General features: G+C 38.8%; 3 protein-coding genes and 1 long non-coding RNA gene across 4 annotated transcripts in view; 2 read left to right on the top strand and 2 right to left on the bottom strand.

Moving 5' to 3' along the window:
• Positions 1–145: 145 nt before the first annotated feature.
• Positions 146–4520, bottom strand: Taf7 (TATA-box binding protein associated factor 7). The gene is made up of 9 exons (XM_022807217.2): positions 4370–4520; positions 4033–4228; positions 3244–3427; positions 2891–3021; positions 2377–2570; positions 2101–2215; positions 1481–1846; positions 1081–1283; positions 146–810 (listed from the first exon to the last, which is right to left on the bottom strand). Exons 2-9 carry the CDS (start codon positions 4037–4039, stop codon positions 658–660), a joined length of 1353 nt encoding a protein of 450 aa, XP_022662952.1. The 5' UTR covers positions 4040–4228; positions 4370–4520; the 3' UTR covers positions 146–657.
• A 91-nt stretch (positions 4521–4611) lies between these two features.
• Gem2 (Gemin 2) lies at positions 4612–7020 on the top strand. The gene is made up of 4 exons (XM_022807255.2): positions 4612–4823; positions 5154–5293; positions 5897–6233; positions 6621–7020. The coding sequence occupies exons 1-4, from the start codon at positions 4793–4795 to the stop codon at positions 6905–6907; spliced, it is 795 nt and encodes a 264-aa protein (XP_022662990.1). The 5' UTR covers positions 4612–4792; the 3' UTR covers positions 6908–7020.
• A 4553-nt stretch (positions 7021–11573) lies between these two features.
• Positions 11574–26753, top strand: part of LOC111244018 (chitin deacetylase 7-like) — a 57993-nt gene continuing 42813 nt past the window's right edge. Inside the window, exons 1-2 of the mRNA XM_086980174.1 lie at positions 11574–11591; positions 12379–12459. Of these exons, the coding sequence (XP_086836300.1) occupies positions 11589–11591; positions 12379–12459 (84 nt within the window). The 5' untranslated portion in view covers positions 11574–11588. The remainder of the gene's footprint in view (positions 11592–12378; positions 12460–26753) is intronic.
• Positions 14978–26377, bottom strand: LOC147758653 (uncharacterized). Its single transcript, XR_015321661.1, has 3 exons — positions 26236–26377; positions 16389–16529; positions 14978–16116 (listed from the first exon to the last, which is right to left on the bottom strand). It is a non-coding gene; the product is annotated as an uncharacterized LOC147758653 (long non-coding RNA).

Below are 26753 nucleotides of genomic sequence, written 5' to 3'. Positions count from 1 at the left end.
GTGATAAGCGACCTTTGTGTCGTTGTGCATTCCGACAATCCCGGTTGTTACAATCCACAAAACAAAGCTCACCGATGATTCCTCGTATAAAGTAACTAATTTTTGACATTAAACTAATTTGACATTAAATTTAAACCTAAGAACGTAGTACGAATATGCGTTTATTCAGTTTTTTTCAAATCTTTTATACAGTAATATATACAATGAGACAGAGAGGTAATTTACAGTCACACGTAACTGTGCAATCTACTGTAGATATCATCCCAATATAGCTGCTTTCTAGCTTCTCAGTTCTATTTTCTGGATAGAAATAAACCAATAGTTATCGTTAATAAACCAATAAATGTATTCAATACTCGCATTATTAAGAAAAATGACGTTTCACAAGCGAAGAATATAAATATTAACTGTAAAGAGGTAGAATTCAAAATGTTTTATACAGGCATGTTATTCAGTGGCCTGATCCACAAGAACACTAAACGATATTAGCCATTTTAGAAAATGCCGGCTTTTCAGTAGGCCAGGTTGTTCCTTCAATAATATAATGTTTGTCACAATACAATGTGCGAGGTTTTTCTCATTTATGTGACTGCAGCAATGGAGAAAACCGAAACGTGTCTGTTCTGTTGTTTTTCTTCGTATCGCTTCAAATGGCCACTAATCTTGATGCAGCAATTGAACAATATTATCATATTCGCGCTGTTTCTCGGCCTGCTCAAGCTTCGTATTCTGAAGAAGGGACTGGAACCTTTGACGCAAAGCCATGTTCTCGATGCCTGCTATCTCCTCTTCTTGAACGCGACGTAACTCCTGCAACATTATCAAGCAATTATATATATATAACCGTGGCTATCCGAGAGCATTCTTGTCTGTTTTCCGTAAATTTATAATCTGCATATAGTTGAACAACCCACTTCCAATGTCGACACTCTTGAGTGTGAACTTAATTGACTTATTATGACTACATTACTTCTTTTAGAGCGTGGGCAGGGCTGTTACTATGCCCAAATATTGATATCTCTTTTTAGATACATGCGAGTTACACTAAATAAAAAAACACATACAGAAATAAATACTGACCGCCAGTCTAGCAATTTCTCGTTCTAGTTCAGACAGCCTTTCAAGCAGGCCTGTGTTCTGTGAAACATCGTCCTCCTTGGCAAAATCTGTTTCCAGGGCACGCGCTGCTTCAGCCTCTTCCTCGTAACCGCGTTCCGATGTCGAAGGGCCAACCATGGACAAATTGCTTTCTTCGCCACCCATATGCTCTCCATCGACGAGACCTGCCAACAGTAACACCCGATGAGACAATAAGTAGGTAGTAGATTTATTATTTCTAAAGGCTAATGACTCCTTATCCTGGAGCACCTCAATGCCATCACTTTCATCTTAAAGAAATTCGTGTAAGAGTGTACATCACCTAGAATTCAAGCGATACGCTGACTGGCCTTTGGCATCTATTTCTCTTCGCCATGCTCACCTTGCGAGAAGTCAGTGACAAAATCTTTTGCGTTGTCATCGTTATCACCTCCCGATCCTTCTTGCAGCAAAGAATCTTTGTTGCTTCGGCTGCTCGTTCCCACGCCACTCAGAAGTGATTTCTTCTTGGAAGGGCTGCGAGAGTCGTCTGTGGAATCGACATTCACATTGAGCAGTCCGTCTGCATCGCCCAGATCATCACCATCGTCGCCTTCCTCGCCATCTGCATCCCCATCTGGATCTTTATCTATAGTCGGATTATCGTTGTCCTCGTCCGATGATGAGAGCGGCTCGCCAAATAAATCGTGCTCACCGACGTCCAGAATTCCGTCCCCGCCACCGCCCTCATCTCCGACACCACTCGATCCTGAAAAAAAATTGAAAGGGGTCAGTATTCTGTAACATTTTTCGGCGTCATCTTCATTCACTGACTATATATATATATATATATATATATATATATATATATATATATATATCAGTCACATATATATTATGTGTGTGCGTGTCTCCTACGGTAATGTTGCGTATCTGAAAAATAAATATCAGGTTTTATCTTGAATCCCGTAAGATGAACCTTTTTTGAATGTAATGCATATTATATAACTGTAAAAATCTTACCTGCAGCGTGATCTCTGCCAGGGTGGTTGGTGACTTGAATCGCTCCGCTAATATCGGTTTTCATTTCGTCCTCGGCACGAATTACCTCGTAACGCACGCTTTCTGCTTCATTATCCTACAATGTACTCGAAATTGAATTATCAGCTGTAGATTAGCCTGCGCAACTCTATTTAGTCATTGAATCGGAAGTTAAGTAAATTAACCAAATATCATTTCATACTCAGCTATAAGCATAAACACTATCTCCAACAGAAGAAAAAGCTTTTCTTTTTTTACCTCTCGGAAGAGGCGTTTAACCTCTTTTTCAATCTCAGGGAAATCAATGTACTTCTTTTTAAGTGTTTTTCGGAAACGTCTCTTCCGAACATTTTTCAGTGGCGGAGTAATCCCATGAGGAAATAAGTATTTCTTTGCAAGAGCATCTTTACGCTTGCGTAGTGGAGCTTCATCTTCGGATTTCGGCTCATCACCTAATTAAAAAATATTGTCATCAAACACAGCAAAAAAACACGTGAGACAACAAATCCACCCCACCCATATTTTTTGGAAAGAAGAGCACAAACGGGACTCAGCAAGTAAAATATCACATATTAGAAGTCGTTCAAACAAGCATGAAAATACGCGTTCTAAATTTTACGCAATAGACGGACTTTTGCAGAGAGTGGATATATTCAGTTATCGAAGAAGTGGTACTAAGAAACAATTCATGGGACATATATATCGAAAACAATTCTCAAATTATAAGCCCAATGTTTAAATCCAAATGACTGAACGCATACAGAGATCAGACCTGGTTCGTAGCAGATCATTATTTGAGCGACGTCAGCTGTTTTGTAGAAGGTCCTCCTATCGAGTGTTTTGTGGGACTCGATTACACAAGGAAGATCAAAGACTCGGGATGGAAGGTGCCAAGCATCAAACCTACAAGTTTAATGAGGTTACTACGGATCTTCATTTGCGATCAATCCAATTACTCCATTTTATTTACAGAGATATGTCGCATCGAAGCTGCAAGTACTAATTAGATATCACTTACGTATATTAACATACAAATTAGATATTTATCTATATAAACGTAAAAGCAAGCTCAGAATTTGAGCTTTATGTTCTTAGTACATCTCATTATAAACACGAGGTACCCACCGAACGAGACCCGTCCGGTTGGTAGACTCGAGCGAAATGGCTAGGCGCTCCTTAAGGTTTGAGTTGCCTTGACGCACCGCTTCACGTAAATCATCGGCGACTGCTGATGGCACGCGTAAAATAAATTGCGACTCCAATTCAAAGCCATCTCCGACGGTCTTCTTCGACACAATGGCGCCCGATCCTTGGGAACGTTTAAATATGGCATTTGAAAAAAGAGCAACATTCACTATAAAATGTTTCCGACTCGTTTGTTTATGAATAACAATATAGGCCAAATCGCAATTAATATGATACACAGATAGCACCCAAATATGAACACTGTTTCCTTTGGGGACCCTCCTTTAACTACTATTACTACATAATTCGCGAAGCACATATTTCGGTTATGTATTAAAGTGAGTATCTGTTATGGAGGATGCAAATTTTCTAGACTAAATCCCTAGGTGACAAACAAAGATCTTTACTAACAGCTGTCTAAGTGAAGCTAGAAGTACTAAATAGTATTCTTCGTCGTGTCTACCGACAACATAACTTTACCAAAACTTTTGTGCGCTATGAAAAGCTCACAAAGACTTCTGTGCTAAAAGCAGCGGCTTGGTCATAAGCACAGACAATCAGCACTGCATATATAAATGTATGCTATGTGAAAAAGTAGCAACAATGACATAAATATACAATTTGCTGAGCAAAATTGTACGTGCTAGAAGATAGCATGGTTAGTATGCTATACAAGTCGTTTTTACATCACAACCCAAATCGTTTTCGTTTGCTAACGCTGTCACTAACCTGCCATTGTTTTGTAGCTTGCAAATTGCGTTCCCGAAGACGTCAACAAAAACAATCCGACTCAATATCTGGCACCGATGAACATAATATTATTCCAGTGGGATGTAGGTGCTTTCACTACCTTACAAATTTTCTACGCCGCGTTAAAAAGAAGCTCATCTGGATCGATGACTAATCAATTCTTAAATGAACAATTCTAAACAAAAAACAAATGAGATAGGTTAGTAACAGAAATGTATCACGAGAAAAACTGGGAATGTACACGGTATTTTCGACGGACACACGACTTTTCAAGTTTTCATTAATTGTTTTTACATTTCGCACACAAACTATTTACCAAGAAAGCGCTCAGCACTACTTTGCGTTCCTGTGGACCAATATATTCGTAGACATATCCTCATATCTCCGACAAACCCACACATAGATAAATTATATTGTACATTAGCATGTTGACAAACGGAGACATGAGAACCGTCTGGTTTATGGAATTTCAAGAAGACATAGCCTACAAAAACAATCATGCGTTCATTCATCGTACAGACACCCGCGGCAAATTTAAATCAATGCGTTCGAAATTGACTCGCAGAAATATTGTCCCATATTTTTGGTGCAGCAGCCTTTTAAGAAAGTGGGTTAAATTGGTAGTGCGCAAAGTAGTTATCTGTCTCACTCAAACTACCAAACGTGAGTGAGGTCGCATTTAGGGACATTGCAAAAACGTTCGGTGAATTATTCTCTCTGGATAAGAAAAGCGCGGCAGATGAGCCAAATGATTTACAAAGGAAGCGACGGTAAGTTTCTTGGAATTCTCGAACTTTGCTCGTTGCTAAAATGAAGTTATTACATGTTACTCGGTGAAGATTTCAGTGACAAGTGCACAATGTTTATCGCTGCAACAGAAAGGATCTGAGTTACTTTCACTGAATTTTGTACAAAAAACATTATTTGCAGTTACACGCACCGTTCGGGACTTCTATTATAACATTAAGCGCATCTAAAAATAATTATATTAGATTTTTGTTTTCACTTCGTTCGCGTGCCGAGCACTCCTGAGAGGTTGTATTTAGATAGTAATGAATTGTGTTTGGGTTTTATATTTTATATTGCAATGCTGCAAATAGATTTAGATGAAGATGAAGACCGACCGCGAATAGCGCTTCCGTTTAACTGCAGCGGAGAACCTCTCGATGAAGACCATGTCCCCACAACAGGTGACGAGTATTTGCGGAAGGTCCACCAGGAAGCCAGAAACTGTCCACAGGTAAGCCCAGCAGGCGCGTAGTAGCAAAAACAAATTGGAAAGACGAGCAGGATAAGGCGTAAAGGTCATGTGATCAAAAGATTGACTGCCCTACGACTCTATATTGAGCGTACACGGTATACTACTTCCGTAACCATGCTTGCTAAATAATACATTCGAACTTCATCAATGCATGTCATCGAAGAAAATCAGTGTCTTGCAGTTTATAATATTTAGGGATCCTTTGTGGAACTAAAATTGGTTCAAACACTGTCTCTATTATAGTGCTATATTTGGCATCTGCAATGTGATTCCCTATGTCCTTTATTGTAGTATATGTTTAATTCTAGGACTGCTTTAGTTTACCATTTATGGTAAAGGATCAGTCTAAATCATTTGAAATTTTCAAAGTAGGTTAAGATGAAAATGAAAAATTTTAAGGTCTCTTTGGTTCGAGAGAAAAAACTGTAAGTATTAACGGGCCGCCTTTTGCAGCTTTTCAATTTTCTTCCCCTCGCTGTGAAACTCAGCGTAGAACAATGCATGAAAGAGAAACGACGTCAAATATTTTGCATACAATCTTAATTATTTATAATTTATGTATACTTTTATTGGATGTTTCAGGTTCTTGTAGCTTCAATAGATCCCTTAAAACTTCGTCCAAGTTCTGGTGTCATTCCAAGAACGCCTTCTGATTTTGAAAAACTACGCCCTCTAGTTGGTTTTGAACCTTCTATTGAGTGGCAGCTTGAACAAGTATCTCTATTTTCGGAGGTGCGACAGAGATTTGCTTTCGAAAAACAGCAACGAATTTCACGAAATCCTCGACCGAAACCTGACGAAGTCTTGAGCGGCATTTCTAGAGCAGAGGAATGGCTAGAAAAAATCGAAAATGAAACTATCGTTCCCTTGGTTAGCATAGTGACATTAATCCCGGGTGCGCGGATACTCCAGCTAATATGTAAGTTTTCTGTGCAGTGGTACGAACTTTATTCTGAGCTTTGTAAATACTAGCGAACATGCTGTGCTACATATATTCATTTTGTAAAAGGTGTTTTTTTTCTAACATGTATTCTATTTATACGCCACTCTAATAAATTCAAGCTAAATTAACAGTCGCTATAAAATGTTTGCCTGTTTGCCGCAACTGTCTAAAAGAAAACGACATTCAAAAACCCTCATTACGGTGAAAATTCTAAGGCGCTCTAGGAAGTATCAATCGTACGTTTAAGCACTTCATCATTATTCTTTAATAGAGCAAATTTTTGTTCTGTTTAGGAACTTAAATAGATGTTAATTTTTGGTTAGTCTTCCGTAACCACTAACTTGGCTAAGAAATCGTTCACAGGCTGGCATACTGAATTAATTCAGAGGAGATTCACAGCACAGCAAGGTCGTTGGCTATTTGCTCTTTTAGCAGCGTTAGAGAAACCGTTATCGCCCGAAGCATGTGATTCGATCCGAGCGTTGGCCCGGGCAGCGTCTAAGGCAAGGGCAGCTATTGGTGATTATAGTGCTGGCCCTTCGCAAGAGGACACCGCGGAGGTGATAAAACATCGGGAGCACATTACAGCATTAAATCTGATCATTTGTCTTGTGAGCAGATATTTCTCGCAAACTGATTTAGCTGATTGAATATATAACTAATTAATAATTATTATACATTTTGGTGGGATTCAACAGTCTTCGATGTTAGCTGTGGTTTGATTAATAATCTATGAAAATAAATATATGTACTAGAAGACTAATTGGTGCCTGACTGTTTTCACCGCTAACTGCTGCAAAACACTTAATTTGTTAAAAGTGTGTTTAGAATATATCTGCTTAAAATTCGATTAACAGTACTAGATTGATCAAGCTTTTGAGATACCTTCTGTGGATTTTTTCTTGCGTTTTGCTTTACAAGACGCAATAAAATTCTTATAAATAGTTACAGAAAAAGCGACCAAGGAATTATTCCACGCCTTGACTGCTTATCGGTAGCATTTCAGAGAGTTGTCAGTGAATTGAGAGCACATCACGTAGATTACCTCAGCAATCTCCGGTTTTGTGCAGTCAACAATCAAGAATTGCGTAACCTTAAAAATGTCGCATTTAATAAACACTGTGACTTTGACCTGTCAGTAAATATGTTAGATTCTACAAGAAGTTGGTTAGCCAGTGAGTAAATTTCAACCTACTCACTTTACTTGCCTAGTTACTTTACTATAGGAATCACTTTGATATTGAATCGCGCAAATCTGTTTTCCCTTGCATTTCAACTAACCGAATCAGAATATAGACTTAATTTGGGTCCTATGCTATCTATATTTGATATCAAACACGGGCATCGATTATTGTAACATGCAAAGTACCGGTATCTTCCACCATAGGAACCCGGCATCTTGGATGCTGCAAAAAATAATCCCGTCACGGAAAAGTAACTTGAATGAAAAATCGCTACAAAGAACCGTAATTTATAAATCGTTCATCAATTAGCTGCCGGTCTACTGATAAACTATGGAATGGTCTGTGTGAAGAAGTAAAGAATGGTCTGTGTGAAGAAGTCGGGGTAGTAGGCATTAAATTTATATACTTCGTTATAAGGGTGCCATTGAGGGATGATATTCTAGCCCTTTCGGTGGCATTGTACTGGGTTGGTTTATACCACCTAAACATACGGCGATAATCGTTAGAGCGCCAACTTTTATGAACTTAATAAAAGTATTTAATAGTAAGCGTAGGTTTTCGAAAAAGTGGATAAATTAAACGTTTCAAAATACTTGGTGTGTTCACATCATATATTGTTAAAGAATATTCTTATGTTATTCTTATGTCAATATGAACACTTATTTATATATGTGTTCATATTGACATAGGCTCACCGTGCGTTTAACGAGTTCGTGGACACTAGTATAAAGTAATAACACTACAGTGATTTTCCAACGAAATGAAACATACACATGTGATTGAGCATAAATCTGAACTAATCTACAATAGCACGGCTTTGTTCAACTGGGCAATATAATCTTCAGAACCGTCACTGGAATCGGATGAAAAATATTATCTATACAAAATTAAATGCCCATAGTCGAAGGTAAAGGCATCGAAAAACGTTCTTGAAAACAACGAATCGATTTATGAAAATGTTCTCACTTTATGAAAATTATCTGGTAAACCTATCCCATAGCGAGTATATATATATATATATATAGACATAAGAAGAGGGATTCTACTTAACTTTAGTAGTTCGTTGTTTGTTGAAAGCTTAAGTGTGAGTGTATATACAGAAAACTACATCCAGAGGTTACAGGCATGGTATTAGTCAATATAGCTAAAAATATGGCAGAAATTTTAGGTATTTATTATTCAGTATACTTTGCTTTATAAAATAGACTGGAAACACAGTCATCCACAGATTAGAATGTAACCAAAGGTGAGGCAAATCGCACGTGAGCACGTATTTTAACTGTGTAGCAGATTTGATTCTGAGTTCTAAAGTCCATGTCTCTTCTGGATTAGTACTACCCTTACATTTTGGAAATAAATAAACTTGCTAATAACTATATTTCCACTGAGGAAGAACTCCAATTTTATATTCTACAGACTTCGCAAATAAATTACTCGTTTTTAAGCTAGGGCTTCTTAAACATCGTTATTAGCCAGGGCAACGTCTTTGGCTAAACATCTAACTCCGGCTTTCCGCTCTTTGCTTTATCTACTAATAATTGAGTTAGTGCCTTTCGGAAGATACAGAATTAGACGTCATTGTTAGCTACACATTTACACGTCGTGGGCCGTAATTACCCAAAACACTAATATGTATGTTCATGACAAGCTGCGTTGTGAAGAGCCCGCATAGCTTTGCTTGCCTCAGAATGTTCCTAAGTGATTTATGTGGGTAGTTTTTTCTTGTCACCTAGCGATCACGTCTTTAGGGGGCGTTCATTCACATGTCACGTAAATGTGCAATCTTACCTATTGAACGGATCTATGTTTGGATTATCCGACAAAGTTATACACCCCGGTTGGCATTGATTGCAGTTCAGTCGTGTGGAAAAGCTGAGAATACTTAACTTTCCAAATTCTAAGTTTGTTTGATAATCGAACCTTCCTTGAAAGTAAAAATAGGATGCAAAGTAAGAAAAACTATTTGATTGAAAGAAGCAGATCATAACCAATTGTCTAGAGGAACTGTGCGTGGATTAATGATTTCTCCCATTTCCTCCCGATCGTTACTTTCGCATAAACAACTCCTATCAGAATGAAATATTCTCGGTAGTTTTACGATTTTCATCATATTTCACATAAATGTGACCGTGATTAACCGCAAATAGCCATGTTTAAATTTACTGAGGAACTTAAACCAGGCCCAGCACAGTCTCGATGGTGTTATTATCTGCAACTTCGTAAAAAAAAATACACAGTACAGTAGAAGTCAAAAGCGACGAGCCACGGGCCGATGCTTCTATTCTTTGTCCACTCTCGTCTGGTAACAGCAGGGAAAACCGACTGTAGCCTATCGGACACGATGGTTGCAATATGACAAAACGTAATTACAAAGCTTTCATTTTATTTATTGCTATTGTCGTGCGATTACGTGTCAATGAAGCCCAACAAAGTTGTCATCAGTGGCCTGGAAAATCAGTCTGCCATATGAGTTCGGAGCGTATATTAATTAATATGAATTATACTGTTCCACTGATGTGATCGCCGCTTCATACTTCTCATTGCCGTAACGGTATGAGAAAATTGTGCATACAAAGATAGTACATGTGCACCACTGAATAAAGAAATTGATCAGTCATCGTGATTAGTATAGACGGCTTGATTTAGTAGAATTAAGTACAATAATCATCACTATGCATACACGTAAGAAAGGCATACTTGTAATTTGCTGGAGATAATGCATAATGATGCATTGGGATGATCCATAGCCCTTCGTAGGTGGAAAGTTTGTGCAAGTTGCCGCTGATTTTTTCAAATATTTTATTTGCATTTTGGTTATATAGCTAATGGAGGGTGAATTTCACGTAACGGTATAATATAAAGACCTTGCTACCAACTCAAGGTGTTTTTTTTCACAGTGTAGTCAGTCTTGCGTTGGCCTAAAAGTGAAAACAATTCGTGGCTTTTCAAAGTTGAGCCTGCTGTATTATCTAGAAAGTATTAAAGCAAAGGAGCGACCATCGAAACATCATCACCCGGGTTCATTTACTTTCAAAGCGCCTGATGGTTACGAATAGCTTCTCCGTAAACGTTAAATGAACAAACCCGTTGACGCTGCAACGGAAAGATATAGTGTAAGAAGTAATTCCACTTGAGAGAAGGCACGATGCCAACTGATAGACAGTTGAACAGTACTCACCAATGAAAAAGGTAAGCCGGTTTTGCACAAGCTTACCTCCTGCCGGGCCGAGCTGAACAGTTGGTAACACAAACCTGAAATTCCACTAGCCAGTTTTCGATATGAATTGAATGAGACGCTATAAGGATCGAACTGTAGAAAGCTGTTAGTCCTTACAGCACGATAAAGGCACGATAGTCCCTATTAAGCCATAAGGGTTGACCCTACAGCTTCGATATACAGGAGCCATTTCAGTTTAACTTACATTAATAGTGAATAAAACCATTGAGAAAAAATATTAGAAATTAAGCTTTAGCCAAAATAGAACCTTAGAATATAGCAAAAAGAAAAGAACGATACTAAATTTGTTGATGATAATGGCGCCACAAATGAAGCAGATTGATAATCGTTGGTCTTAATGCTATAGGTGTTATTTCTACTGCAAGCTTGTACCAACATAACTTCAGAATCCAATTGCCTGCTAATACATGATACGATAGGTACGACCGTAAACCAACAATTCGTGTCAAAGTATGAGAAACCCTTCGAAGAGGTAACAAGATTTTCTTTTTCGTTCGCCTTATTTCAGGCGGCAGTCGTTCTACGATTTTTTAAAATGTTCGTCTTGTCATATCTTTGAAGCGGGTGGGCTAGCCACAAGACCACACATAATACTGAAACCCTTTGCCCATCTGCCATCATGGGCTGCATCTAAACATATATTTGGTTCTTTTTCCCTTTCTAAAGGAAAATAGAAAACAGCTGGTTGACCTCCAGAGGACAAGGGCGGTGTATTGCAAGAATTCAGTGGTAAATAGTTAGTTAGTTAGATCTGCCACGAGCGCGAACGGAGTTATCTCATAGCAGACAGATAAAGCATTACGGGAATGTTTATTAGGAACAACTGAATGTGGTCGTTTTCATACAGAGCGTCGATATTGTGGATCGAAGTGGACATCAACAAAAGCATGAGTTCTGTACGATATTTAGATGGTAGGTTTGAATGATACGTGTAAGAGTTTTAAAAACATTTCTTGTTTTGCATAGTGTCGTCGATGTCCGAAAAGTACTATATTCAGGGCTGGGGTTCACATAAAACACGCGCTTAGAAAGCTCGGTAATGGTAACAGCTTGTAGTGGTTGATGAAACTATTGCTCTTTTTTTCAAAAGATGCATTTGGTAGATGTTTGGTATATCGGAGCTGTTTGACCCTAAGGTTGTCTTGGAGTGATAACCAACGCTGCCGATGATCGAGCTCGATGACTGTCCTTGACACGGTTAAACCCATTTCAAAGGAGAGTTAATGAGTTAATTGATTAAAATCAGGATTAACAGAAAGGGTATTGTCAGCTCAGGTTCTAGCAATTCGTTCCAACTAGAAGAGGGCTACAAATTTTAATGTCTAATACGAGATCTTCTAGTAGTAGAATAATTTGACGTAACGTAAGAGCTCTATATACTCCTGTTTTCATTATGTGCCTACTTCTGGTTCACAAAACAAATGATAATGCGCTGATATTTTTACTATAGCTGAGGGTTAAAACTGCATAGTGCAGACCTTTAGAATCCAGAGTTTAGAAATAAACGTTCAGTAGCCAACTTTGAGCCGATGACCTGAAAAGCCACACCGAAGTTGTCCCCTATTCAACCCTTCGCTTTGTCAGTATTGCAAGCGTAATCAAAAAAGTAAGTCAGAGAAAAGTTACAAATTGGCAGCACGTACATAGAAAATGTGAAATGTGAGCTCAGTGTGACAGTTTTACGGGTTCTTTCTGCTAGCCACAAACGACGACAGTTGCCGCTGATACTGAGATTTCACGGATGTACCGCTTCGCTTTCAAGAACACGCGTTTTCATATGGTGAGCCACCTCTCGCTAATACCGTGACAGTCCTTGAGTCATTTCGGTTTTGTAATCGAGTGCTTTAGATTGTAATGGAAACCGCGGTCGCGCAGCAATAAAAACTTCACTGGGTCTAAGTGCTTGCATAAGTCTGAACCATCTGACATACCAAAAAAGCTGAATTAACATAAAATACAGGTTCTAACACCAACCGGTTCTGCGGAAGAGCTCGTACTTGCTGGTATCCATTGCAAATGCCTGTATTTAGCTTCCTCTTAGTCAGATGTCTGCAATATGTCTTGTTGCTTATCTTGGAACGTTTTGTGTCTTTAAGGTTGGCCCTGACGACGTATTTTGCAGAATTCGGTATGCGTTGTAGATTCAAAGCCATTCTTAGATTACGTATGAGGCATGATACGTTAGCGGATTTTTTGGGCTCAGTGTGACATTGAACTACAACGCAGATGCTCGAACAATAATTCAATAACATATGTAGATATGTATGTAACTTGATTTTGTTTCCAATTTGACACCACGGGCGTCCGAAAAGAGTTGCTAACGTATTGAGTCTCAGCTGTAATTTAAGTGTGTGTATGTATATATCTAGTATTACATAGATGGATCATATGATATGTTATTAGATGGAAAATACTTTGGCGTGCATTAGATGAAACGAAAATGCGCCTCTTGTGATAGAAAGCGACGGTTTCCCCTTTATCCAAGTACTTCCGTAAGGCTGTGAAGTCACCATACTGAGAGTCATGCCCATCCATTAGGACGAATGTAGAGTGCCAGCAGCTTTTGAGCGCGGCTGGATTACTGGCATCCGCTTCTACTGAGCTTGTTTATGGCTGCCTTATTTATCACTATAACGACACGGTTTGACTGAACTCCGCCCTTTGCAGAAAGCCGAGGCGTAACATACGCAAGACTGTAGCCAAGGGACGCACACTTGCACAGCATTTAGTATTAGGAACAGGAGCGGCAACAACGTCTATCAGGAGCGCTACCATTGGAACTGCTGCGTTCGTCCTCTGTGCTCCTCTGGAATCCCCTTGAATTAAAGCTTTTAAGCTGTTGGAGTTGAGTTAAATTGACTCGATTCGAATTGACTATATACCTAAGCCCTATATTTAACTTTTCGCGTTTTTGTGCAACAACGTGCCGTACTTCCGGGGCAGTACAGGTAAGCGCGTCCGCGTAGGGTCCGCTACTGCTACGTCAACCCTGCGGCTAGCAGTGCTAAACTGATCACGTGACGGTAGTGCAATCTACTTACAGCGGGGACGAACTACACTTTATCATGTTCTTCTCGGTTCTGTCAACCTGCTATTGCGTTTTATATAGGGAATTGTATATGAGGACTTCGCCTTATAAACAGATTAGCCAGACACGTCGGAATCTACCGGACGGTTTGTCTGTGTAAGTTCAAATCATCAGTAAGGTTTAGTATCACGGTCATCAACACAGTTCGTAGGAAGATGATTTTGTAGCAAACATATAACTATGGGAAGCACGAACGGCTTTTTGTATTCACCCTTTCGGACATAGACTTGACAAATTGGCATTCGTATCAATTTGAAGCCATTCTGAGGTGTCAGCAAGACTCAAGTAATATAAAGTACAATGGGAGTATATTCCTTCCAAATAGCTGAAGCCTTTAGAACAAAACTTATGTTTGCTCTTAATATGAGGTAAACTTCACTTCAATTCTGACAGATTAACGTAGTTACCGAAATGCATATGGCAGTATTCGTATCCTAAACGGGTGCAGATTAGATTGAGGCGCTTAGATTGAAGTTGAAAGCAGATAGTTAAGCAACTGAAGCAACTAACATGTCAACATGACACAGCCATTACTACAAATATTTATTTCAATTAAATTATTTTTTACAAATATTTAAGATATTCAACGCTTGGATACGAAATATACAGCAATATCCAATATATTACAAAAATACCGGTTTAATTATTAAGTAAGTTCAGCTGCGTATATTACGATAATCATAAGCAGCGATACAGTTCGCAAGTTTACAGGGGCAAATGTTTATGGTATGAGTGATGATTCATCTGCGCTTTTATCGTGTTTACAAACTACTAGGAGCTGTGTAATTACGTTACGCTTATTGGACCGCGAAATGCGTGAGGGCCCGGTTGTTCAACAATTCGATCTGTTTAATATATATATTGCTTTCAACGAAAGGCTAAAGGCTCAAAAAAGGCACGACGTCCCCTAGCCTGATTCAATTAGAATCCATTGTATATTCAATGTGGCAAATAATATCTTTATTTTCCTACATTTACTTATGCGCATGATTTTTACGCCACGAGAAGCTAACGTTTCATTGAAGAACCATCGAGTGTTCATTACAACTGTCTATTGAATATCGTGCATTTCAAAATTTCGATCCCTGATTTTAACGACTGAACGCACCCAATGGCCCTCATAGATCCGCTTAAATGGTTAGGCGGATGGACCAATTAGCATAATGTTGATATCACTGCGCGGAATAGTCACAGGAAAATTGTACTAACTGAAAGTTAATCCAAGAAATATACTAGTGGCCGTATCTCGTGTAGACCGTTAGCTCTAATTGAATTCTACAATAGACGCCATTCCATGCTAATATCATGTGTGCTTCAAGGGTATATTGATTACTCATCACTGACAATCGGCTGATTGAACGAGTAGTTAGTGGCACCCAGTTGCTTCATCCTTAAAGGCCATATGGATGCTGTCCACAATAATGCGTGGGCTTCTAGTCTAAAATACGTGGCAATAGTTAGGTTAACTTATCTTCTGTATGGGACTCTAGCAATTTGTGAAGTGCAACGTTGATCTACATGCGGAAAGCACGCTCGACATTGAAACTTGTAAAGGTCATAATGGGTCAACAGAAGAACCACGCCTCCCTCTCACATATATAGCCCCTCATAGGTTTTCTTTTTTTTTTTTATCATACCTGAAATTTCTCTGCACCGATCCTGTCTTCCTCTTGCAATCCGTGTTTTGGTTTATCAGCCTGTCTGTAGCTGAACTCATTGGGTGGGCAAATCGATTCTCGTTAATGAATTCTATTACGTTAACTTGCTGGACGTTTATAATTGGCAATGAAAAAGTTTGGATTAAACTCATTGTACGAACTCGTCCTCATCAGCGTATGTTTTGTATAACTATGGCAAGATCACTTTTGTTTATTTACAGTCTGTCATGTATATCTAAACGAATAAATGTAATAGTTTATTTTCATAGGATAGACTGTGACGAAATTTATATACATACATATGTATAGATAACATAGATATTACTGGCGTATTTTAAATTTGTAAAATAAAAAAGTAAATTTTTTAGGCTACACAAGGAAAGACTCTCCAACGTCTACTGAGTTCACTGTGAGTAAGTTCATTATAAAGGTTTAAGAAATTCATCGTTAACAATTGTTTTCATTTTTGTCGATACGCAGTATAGAACAACAAAGCTAGAGTAGAACTTGCTTAGCTGGTAACTTCAGTTCAACCATAACAAATTATTCATTTTTGCTGTACTTTGAAACGCTTTTATGCTTCGCACTATGTTGCAACCCGTCAATTGTAGGTATCCTCGAAAGCAGCACGTTTCCCCGAGGGCTACCAGAGGGCCGAACGCTTAATAATTGCTGAATAAATTCATCGTGTCTGGAAAAAACACGTTCCTATGTTGTTAGATTGGATTTATATGCTATAAACTATCATACGCCAAAAAGGCTTTTGCAATCGCCTTTTAGCCGACCTTCACGGTGTATTCAACTTTTAAAAACAAAGGCTAAAATATTAGCGCGATAAATTCCATAAATAAGGTAATTAGTTGTTGATGATTTTTTATTTTATATTAATTACTACTGCAAAACGGTATATAAGTTATATATACTATTATATATATTAAAGCTAAATTTTTTAGCCAATTTTACCAGATCTTTATGTATACGTCAGCTCTTCCAGGGAAAATTCTGAGTGGGCCTTTTCTTGGTAATTAAGCTGGCCTTCGGCAAAATACATTTTATTCGGTGAACTTCCAAAGTTTAATGTACGAGTCCGCGCACGTACATGTGCTGCAAAATGAATATGACATCAAACGCAATGTGACCTTATTAGGGGGGGAGTGCGCGCATTCGCTACGTTGCTGTCAATTATGGTTTACGTGCAGAAATCAGGAACATAAAATTCTAACAGCTGGCGTCGCAATCTTAGCGCCAATCAATTAAAAGGACGCCTGTCAGTTAATTGTATTTCGCTAAGTTAAGTGAACAAGTGAAGCAGCTGTCGCAAAAACGTTTTTAATTTTCCATCTATTGTTCAGTGTGTTGATTTGATGAAATATAGCCTTTCTGACGTTGACTGCGTCACTTTTGTATTTCTTTAGAGCTTTCCGTCAATTATTTGACACAAGATATAATATGCCAGCAAGAAGTATTAGCAGAGGGTTATCGAGTAAGGTGAAAATTAATTTTTTGAATTTTACAAGTTAACAAAATCATTGATTGAACTGCGAATTGTTTAGCTTTGCATTCTCTATTCTAGAACATAATTGTTATCTAATACAAGTTACCTCCGATACAGATTGTCTGCGACAACATATCATGACAACATGGAACAGGTTGAGTTTATGCTTTGGTAGACGATCGAGGTGCATATCCACGTTAACATGTTACAGGAACATTTATGATTACGCAAGGGCCGCAGATACAATTTGAAACTTTTCCAGGAAACTTTTCGTGTGTCAATGAGACCTTTAGACAGTTTATGTATGCCGTAATTGCATATAACGTAAAACGCTTGCCCGCATTCCGCTACTGGAACTTAGTCAAGTTCCTGCCATAACCTGTCACAAAGTTAAGATACGGTCCCAAAGTCTCGAGTAATAGTATGAGTTTTCACAGCCACAATCAACACTCACACGACAGTAAACCCGCTCGAGCAAGTTCATTTGCAATCAAAATTCACCCTATATTACCCTATCTATTCAGCGTCTCTCAAGATGTTTTTGGGAACTTGTACTAACAGACAAAGACAGTTTCTTCAATCGGGCTTTCTTCAGGCAGTGAATCCTTCATGTTGGCAGAGGTTTTATAAATTCTAAACAGGAAACCTGCTTTACCTTGCGTTTTTGTAAGGTCGGCTTGTTGTCGGAGTTAGGAAGTTGACTTGGACCTGTCTTATAAATTTCTTTTCGCTCGTCTCTCTACGCAACAATGACTAATAGTATGGACGGTTTTTATAAGAGTCTTCTAATGAATTTTCGTCACGGTAAGATGGAGTAGCGTTGCGTTACACTTGGAAATAGCTTTGTAGATATAATACGTAGAGTACCTCTAAGAAGCTAGGTATTCTGTGATTCAACTAGCTGATCTACTGGTATGATCTTTGCATGTGGCTTGGTACGAATTCAAGCAACGATATCTCGTTTTTTTTCAGCAAGTTGCTTAACCATCCAAGCTCTTAAGTCCACTATTAAGTGTCTATGGTGCCATTCATGTTATAATTGATGGGATTTCTTTCTTATAAATCAAAATTGGGAGGTGAAGTATAGGGGTCATAACCATATCCGTCACGGAACAAGTTGGTGATGTTTTCCACGTTTAATGGCAAAAATGTTTATTTGCGGTCACTGTAGAACAGAACATAGACTGTATATTTGACGAAATAATGCATATATATTTATATAGATATATATATATATATATATATATATAGAGAGAGAGAGAGGGGGGGGAGGGAGAGAGGGAGGGAGAGAAACAATGTAACGAGGCGCCAATAATTATAACGAACTCTGACATATTAATGATGTCATTGTTGTTGTGAACATCATATCTTCGAATTTTTCTCAGTTGTTAGCCCAGTCGTAATGCTACTGCTCTCTGAACGCTCGGCCTACTTTTTCTCACTAGCTGTATGCTTTCTTTTACGAAACTGTCAATAAAGGTTTTCTTGGATAACAAAAAAAAATTAGAAACACTTATTTTCTCGTTTATTCTGCGTCTGATTCAAATTTTAAGCCACATACGATCAAAGGTTTTTGTCGTTAATCACTGCTTGACTCTCCTTTGGTAAGTCTTCATTAAAACCGTTTAGACTTCTTAGGATTGTCTGAGTAGGGGGATTCAAGCATGACAAAGCTGGTAATATAGTATCTACACACGTTCGGCTAAAAACAGTTACCTCGAGCGTAATCTTACTTCGGCTTCGCTTTGATCTGCGTGCAGGTCGAAGTAATTTGAATGATCGCGGGATAACATCATTCCCAACGACTGAGTCGTCCAGCTGTCGAACACACACATCTTAGAAGACCACCACTTGTTTTTTCAAACTGTAATGAGGTTTACGTACTCCCAACATTGCGTCATTTATACCGGACGATAGCAAGCGAAGAGACCTTGAACTAAAATGGCTATTTAAAGTTGCCAGTCCCACGAAATGACCCTACTGTTATACGTGTGTATGCGACTTCTTTCTTTTCACGACTTTCCCAAATCGGCTTAAGCAACATTCGTGCCGGTTTCATAATCTTTAATTTTTTTGATAGCATGTAATAGCGTAAGTTAGGATTGTGATGAAAAGTAAGCGGCAGAACGACATAGGAAAGTTAGTATAAAGTCGCTCACGATTGAGCATGCAAGAAGGGGGAATCGCACCCTTTGCCAGAGTGCGCTACTTCCATAGATTCAGTCGCTATGAGTCTTTAACGAACTGTATCTTATTTTCAGCTTAACGAAAGCATGGTGCAATATAGATAATCTTTTTTGTACATAATTAAAGTTAAATAATGTAAACAAATAGATAAACTCTTCACTTGGGCTTGTGGTACGATTTTGGCGCATTTTTCATCCGTCTCGTTTTGAGTATACCCGTTATAGTGCAATTTTTATCATTATGGTAACGCGCTGTATTCATTTTTTCGCCAGCACTCCTGTGGAGTTTTTATCGTTCGAAATATCCGAGTCGATCGTTGACATAGGTACTACGAATATTGCTTTCATCTTTTACCTCGCTGAATTAGGTCAACTGTGTCGTCTGTGTGCTACATTGATTGCTTCGTCAGCGTTTTATCAACGTTATTCGAGCAACGAGTGATCCTCGACGGATTTCGAGAAATCTAGCCGACATGTTCAAAGGCAGAGTAATGAGGTATTACAGTGAAGGGTGGCAATCAGCATCACTGAACATGTCGTCATAGTGAAAACGAAGATTAGACATGATGATTATGACAAGCAGTTTATGAAAAAGGAAGACCAGTTTTATAGGTCTATTGAAGAAGCCCCAACGAGGTCCTCTTTGGCATTTTTCTCAAGCGATGCTAAGAAGTGACTTTGAAAATATACTCACAAAGGAAGGTAGCTAAGAGTCGATTTCAAAATATGTACACTTAGTTCACTGGAGCTAAGTTGATCCTAGTATAATCAGATATGCTGAGACTAGATTGACAAATAATTGTTGTCATGTTACAATAGCAATATAATTACCTACTATTTTCAAAAACAAGCGAGGTGATCTTAGGCAGTAGTCTAGACAACTCAATTTTCGACCAAATTCGAACGGGGGTTATGAATATGCCATCGTTCCCTTACCTCGACTTGTTTGGGTTGAGTCGCTACCCTGACAACTACATGGAACATTGTTACAAGGGCTAATTGATGTTTTATTTTTCTTTACGAACTTTCAGCCTGGGAGCGTTTCATCGCTTTCGGCTGTGGAGTTTTTAAAAGCAACTACGGAAGCCGTGAAATGCACGCCCTCGAATTTGTAGCCACCGTATGTCGGTACATGCTAGATATTCTCTTTTCGTAAAAGACATTTTGTTCTTTTTCCAAACTAAACCTTTACCAATTGAATGCCTAAAGTCATGATGGTTTTTCTTGTTGTACAGTTTCTTATGAGAGAGGTTTTTAAAAAAACATTTGGCGTCGACGTCGAAATTACACAGAAAATCTGATGTCTGTCATCTAAACGACAGATGGAAGCCAGCTAGTGAAAACGTCTACAAATAAAATAATGAAATTGTAATGTTTGTGATAAAAGTACAAAAAAATTGCGTGTCTTGCTCTAGTCGTATTCGATGTTTCGTACCATAGCATTATGCCATTTTCACTACTCAGATTATTATTATCACTTCAGATCCGACCAGCCTATACAGCTCCAGCTAGAGTGACCATTTTTCTTCTTGAGTCTCCGACCGTATTTGCTCCATTCACTAATCAAAAGGAATATCCTTGAAACAGATTGTGTAAAATGTGCATCGTATCTAAACGTTTCTATGTCGTACAATTATTGCGAGTTCATCACGCTCGTGAAACTAATCAGCTGTTTTTATGGACCCAAATGCCCAACATCATAGAAGACGCCCGCAAATGTCTTATAAGTATTTGTTCGCCAATTGATTTAATCTCTCGGTTTATTCTATCTATTTCGAGAAAACTTCAGATTAAAAGATACGGCCGCAATAAATAGTTATCAATAAATAGATCTACTGGACGAACGGCATTTGCCCTTCTGGGTTGATCCTGTACGAAAAAGACACTACTGCTTGGAGATTATAATTTTATATTTCTCATTCCTTCGTGTTTTCATTGTGTTTGATCGTTTGAGTACATGTGACAAAATGCACTATATAATTGTGTGTATGCAATATAAAGTAATCACTGCTTATCTATAGAAAATGGATTAGCTCGCATGGACTGGGCAAAGTTCGCTGAATGCAACGATTATCTCTCTGAGGCGAAAATGATTACTTTTCCCTTGCATGGGTGTAAAGAATCTTTAATATTTGAACGGCGAGATCCCTTTCCATTTGCCTCCGCTTTAACAGAAGACTGCTGCAGGAAGAGAGTACCAGTTCGGCTAATCATAGTCAGGGGTTCCTCTTGAAAAGCCGCAACTCACACGATACTAGCAGTATTGAAAAATGCTTAATAATCAAATATAGCCTGAAAATAAAGATTTTTATACAATTTCATAAGTAAAAGTTTCACTTTTTGTGCACCTTATTGAAGCATTAGCTTAAATAAAAAAAATACCAATAACTAACTAAAACCACTTCAAGCATCCTTGCTTCCGTTATAACTACATGAAATCTCTGCGCTGTTTGATTTACTCGCGAAAAGCCAGAAAGACATCTGCGAGGCCAAAGTAGTGTATTTTAAAGGTCAAACTGTTTCTGGTTCTCCGACTATACAATCACATATTCTGAGGCGTGCGGCATTTATGTATGAAATTAAGCGCCTTTATTCACACGAATTAATGGGACTTAAAAACGTAAATAACGTCTCCGTATTTCAAAGACATATTACCCCATAAACGTGCGAAATAGGAGTGCATTTGAAGGACAATGGAGATTAACAAGGTTCGGTTAGCTCAGAATTGATAGGTTCCCTTTCTGGCCATTATGACCGGGTTCAAATACGACCTGTTACGGTTACGGTCGGAAAGTTGCCTAGGAAAGTGGTAGTGTTATGTGTAGATTCTAAGTTGAATGAAAAAATTAGTACGCTTAGAACTTGGGGGGGCTGTAAGAAACTGATAGTAAACTGGCAAGTTATGGATGCAGGTTGCTTCGACGATAGAACCTTCATTACATGTTCAAATGTTTACCTTCAGTACAGGTGGTTCCATTAAAGGATGGTCGTTCTAAGGACAAAGCAAAAAAGGAGATGCGTCCAATTAGAAAAAAATGACGTCACGGAAAGTGTATTAGTAAACGCAGTGAAGAAAGTGGTACTACTATCAAGCTGATAGATAAAAAAGAATGTTATTATTTAACCTAGCTAATTATAGTGGTTTTCGTTAGCAACATGCATAGTGTCACAAGGTTGATGCGTGCAAATTTACTTCAGATACAGGAGGTGCACTTCAAGGTGAAATGAATCTTACCATGTAAACTCCACACTAAACACACGCTAAGTTATAAAAAGACAGGTCGCGGACCCTGTGAGTATTAAGGTATTATGTAGATTTTTCAGATAACTCCAAAAGTCAACTTTCTTTTTAACTAGAGAACCCGTTTCTACAGTCCGCATGAACATTCGAACACTTCACTAATCGAATCAGTATTTGCTAGCATAAATTAGATATAGTTCAAATTATGCCCATCCTGAACAACGTGAGATACAAACGACACCAGATTAGAAACTAGAATGGCTGTTATAAAACCCATTATATTTTAGTCCTCCGGCTGCTTGGCTTACTATAAACCGAATGAAAGTACACGCAGAATTCATTATTACGTTATTTATTGTTTTGTTAGCTGATTATAAGACACAGATGAACTTACTTCACATCATTGTCGTCAGATTGAAGTTTCATCAAAAGAAGGCATATTATATTAAACGTCTAAATCTAAACGTGTTTATTTTTTCACTTGCTACGCGTTCTGGGCTTTAATTTAAAAATATCCATGCGCTGTTTCCAGAACTAAACGTGTATCTTAATAGAATTCTGCTTGTGTTTCGTATCATCGAGTTCGTCAATGCAACATTTATAACAACTTACCACATAGGTATAATAGTTACTATTAACAGTGCTATATAGCAACCTAATAACGGTCATGCCCAGATAACGCAGGCAAGAAAAACTGATGAGACGAACATTTCGTTATGGGCAAGATCCCCCCCCCCCCCCCGTCCCCCGCCGCAATGAGTGGTCGAATACAAATGGAATATCAGCGAAAAATGTCCCTGAGCCTTCAAAGGCTACAACCTAGCGAAGTATTTTTGTTGTTTTTCATTAACAAAATCAGCAGTAAAAAGCCTCAACCATAATACACCAGTATATACAACACAGCATAGCAACAATTGTCCGCACAGCTGCAAACGACAACTAACATAGAGAAGCACCGCTGAGCACTTAACCAGTGGCCCAAGTTCATGCCCGATGCACAGACACGGCTTGAGTCCATTCCATTAAGTTCAGACGTCTGGGCCAATCAAGTCTAGTCGACAGAGACATACTATATACATAGAGAGAGTGTCATAAACGCATTTTCTTCCAATAACATACACGAGAATGTTCACTCATTGGGGGGCGATAGCCGAGCTTATGGAATATCCAAGACATTGGGACTGTTCCGAACGACGGAGCTAGCAAGAGCTCAATGATCTAGACAACGGCACCGCAGGAATGCTGCTGCTGGCAGACTATGTAATTACCTAAAAGTATTTCTAGTTTTGAATCACGACTGAGGATTAGATGCAGGGCTGCATAAAGTCCTTTTACCCGGCACTGGATAGGCGCGGGCGGTTCACACGACTGGTTCCTCTCATTCGCACATAGATTGATTCTGCCATCGCCAGACCATGACCTACTTTGGCTTGAAATATAAGCAATCGAACCCAATTGCTTTGCATTTATTGTAGGTCAGCCTATGAATACCGGCACATGAGTAGTACAACAGATAGCAACAATGGGTATGGCATCGGTGGCTAAAGGAGGAGGGAGGTCGTTGTAGCACGAAAATCTCTCTCCGAAATGTACGTGCACGTTTTCGCTGTGTATGCGTACACGAGACGTACATTGATAAAATAATTCACTCTGTCTGTTTATAAATGTGCTCTGCTTAAGCGATTGAAAATGGTTTTTTTGCAGTGACGGAGTCCCGGTAAGTGATAACGCTGTCCTTAGATTTAATCTTACCGTTTCGCTTAAAAATAGTCATTAATCCGTCCTACATTTTAAAATTGTTCGACTTAAATAGCGCTGAGACAGTAAAGTTGAACGCATCCACTTAGAGAAAACATTATATAGATAATGTGCAATGACTTTTATAGTAAATAACACAATGCGTACTGGAGCATAGAGCGACGGCATTACGACGGCCAGAGCATCTAACCTACTTTAAAAAAAGTAGCTTTTTCTGTACAGCTCGTCACCTATCGCAAACGATGGCCAACTCATTGCTGCATTAATTGAAATAAGCTACTAAAATCGAAAGCATAAGGGCATAATTTTGCTACCACTAAAGGTGTCGGTGCGGATTACAAGGTAGGTGTGTCCTTGGCACTCAAGATACCCTGGACATCCGTTGGCAAAGCAACATTAAGGAGGGATTTTTGAAGGGATCTCAAAACAGAGGCAAAGTGCGACGAGGATCAAAAGGAAAAATCATGCGGGAGTTCGAGTTCGTTCCAACTGGCAACGCCAAGCGGGACGATATGCTTAATAACCAACGCTCCTGAGGGTCGTAATAGTGCAACAAATGTTGTTGCAGAGAGCATCGTCCGCAGAAATGGAAGCTAATTCTGCAAGGCATTAGATACACACGTTCTATTCCAGCTAATCCGTCTTCTAATTCCTGTACCTTATAAGGTCTATTATCATTTTTATATTCGACCTTGAAATAGATCACCTCGCAATGAGTATTTGGCTTGTGCGTCCTAAAAAGAATGATTGTCTCCACGTCGCTGCGTAAGTTATTGCACCTTTTGAGATGACAACCGAAAGATCTAAAAATGCTGCTACACGAAAAGACCAGCACTAGAAGGACAAAATTCAAGTCTCAAAACTTGGTATTGATCAAGGTATTGGCGATTTTTCGGAACCTTATTATATCAATCTTTGTCACCTTTTTCTCTCTTTTCTAATCTGATATTCTATAAGCATCTAAGGTTGCGACTCTACGAAGGTCTTTAGCGATATGTTGTGAGAATCATTGAGTGAGGTTGCAGTGTGCTCCTTCAAAACTGGGCGAAAAAGCTGGCCGTTGAAGGTTGTTTTCCCCGCAGATTTTGTTTTTTGTCAAAAACACTAACCTCTTTCGTGTTACGCTAGCTTCGTAGCCAGTACTAGATGCAAGGAAGGCATATATAATATTCGCATATATAATATAGGACACATCTTTCTGCACAAAGTTTGCAGGAAAGCACAGACAAGGCAGACGATGAATTAATCACTATTACACATGACTATTTACATATAATGCTCGGCTGACGATATAATTCCCAGCTGACAATTAATTATACACAACCGCATATAAAGGACGCAAGTGAAACCACAATGATTTTATGCCCTTGTTAGTTCATTTAAGAGTGTGACAGTAATGTTGGCATGTTTAGGAATTAAACAACACTCATATTGTAAGTCATCGAAGTTCAAACTTATTCTAGGTATACATATATTTATATAGAACAAACAATCTAATGCAAGAGCGTGGTGCAACAAAACGTCCCTTCGCTACGCTGAACATGTAATGACTTCTAGAAAGCTTTTGCTATCTAGTGTCGCTTAGCATAGTACCTCGTCCAGTAACGTAGGCGATTTGATAATGTAGGCCTTGTTTACTAAAATGATTCTTTCCCTACTTATAATACTCTAAATATATGTATAATACTTTACGTAGCGTAATGCTGTATAAGTGATGGGCACTTACGTGCAGAGGCTCTATGCACGTCTTAGCGTTGCTGATGAGTTGCTCAAGCAGAATTTAAAGAGAAATTTCTAACCTGTATCTAGAATTCCGATTTCAAACCTCCCGCTACATACCGGTTTGTGCCATTCCACACGAAAAAGTTCTGAAATTCAGCCGATTCTGCGATCGCCTGATCACTACTTAACCCTTATGTTTTGAGGAACATCTGCTCGTCTAGAAAGGAGGCGTGCTCGCTTGCCATCACGCTGTCTGCTTGTAGTAACTCATTGCAGTATCAGATTCGATGACGCCAGAAAAAGAAGGTCGATCACGTAAACGATGATACGTTTGTATCGATAGACTGATTTTGATTTCGTACAGGTCTCGTAAGGTTGTTAACACATAGTACGTATGTAGCAGCATACCTTCGCGGGTGCCGAATGTAGTTGTCGGTGTGGGCAGCTCCATTCTGTGCACGTCGTCCTGTGCAGAGCCATCCTATCGACAGATACAAAATTGACAGCGGCGATCCACGATCACGATTGACGATCATGGAAATGTTCTTAATAACAGAGGGTCTACGTGTGTTCATTATTTTCCATCCAGAGGAAAAGATATGGGGAAAGGAGAGAAATATGTGAACGAACGTAACTTAACCACATCAGTCTGGGTTAGGGATAGATCGACAAATCGACTTCTTCGCCTACGTAACTCAGTCATCAAGATTATGCGTCTTTGAAGGCATTGTTGAAGGCATAAGTATATAATAAAATACAAATAAGCAATTGAATCTAGTCCACAATCAGCGCTCTAATTACAAAACCCACATCTGTGCGCAATGTTCATAAACTGAATGAGGCCATGCTGCCAAGTGATCTCTTCTTCGGTTTCGTCTTCATAAGCGAACGACTCTCCCGAGAAGCTGCCGCTGGCATTAGCTTCC

This window comes from Varroa destructor, unplaced genomic scaffold, assembly GCF_002443255.2.
Source record: "Varroa destructor unplaced genomic scaffold, Vdes_3.0 BEIS01000001.1, whole genome shotgun sequence".
NCBI classification, from domain to species: Eukaryota; Metazoa; Arthropoda; class Arachnida; order Mesostigmata; family Varroidae; genus Varroa; species Varroa destructor.
Note: the sequence above shows the minus strand (reverse complement) of the source record. Positions and strands in the feature narration are given on the sequence as shown.

What these genes read in the sequence shown, in the direction of transcription:
- Gem2 (XM_022807255.2), top strand. Translation starts at nt 4,793, where the DNA reads ATGAGCCAAATGATTTACAAAGGAAGCGACG. An exon ending in GATTTACAAAGGAAGCGACG is followed by an intron (nt 4,824 to 5,153) that starts GTAAGTTTCTTG and finishes TGCTGCAAATAG; the next exon opens with ATTTAGATGAAGATGAAGAC. An exon ending in GCGGATACTCCAGCTAATAT is followed by an intron (nt 6,234 to 6,620) that starts GTAAGTTTTCTG and finishes AATCGTTCACAG; the next exon opens with GCTGGCATACTGAATTAATT.
- Taf7 (XM_022807217.2), bottom strand. An exon ending in TTAAACGCCTCTTCCGAGAG is followed by an intron (nt 2,216 to 2,376) that starts GTAAAAAAAGAA and finishes AGTACATTGTAG; the next exon opens with GATAATGAAGCAGAAAGCGT. An exon ending in TGGCAGAGATCACGCTGCAG is followed by an intron (nt 1,847 to 2,100) that starts GTAAGATTTTTA and finishes ATTTTTTTTCAG; the next exon opens with GATCGAGTGGTGTCGGAGAT.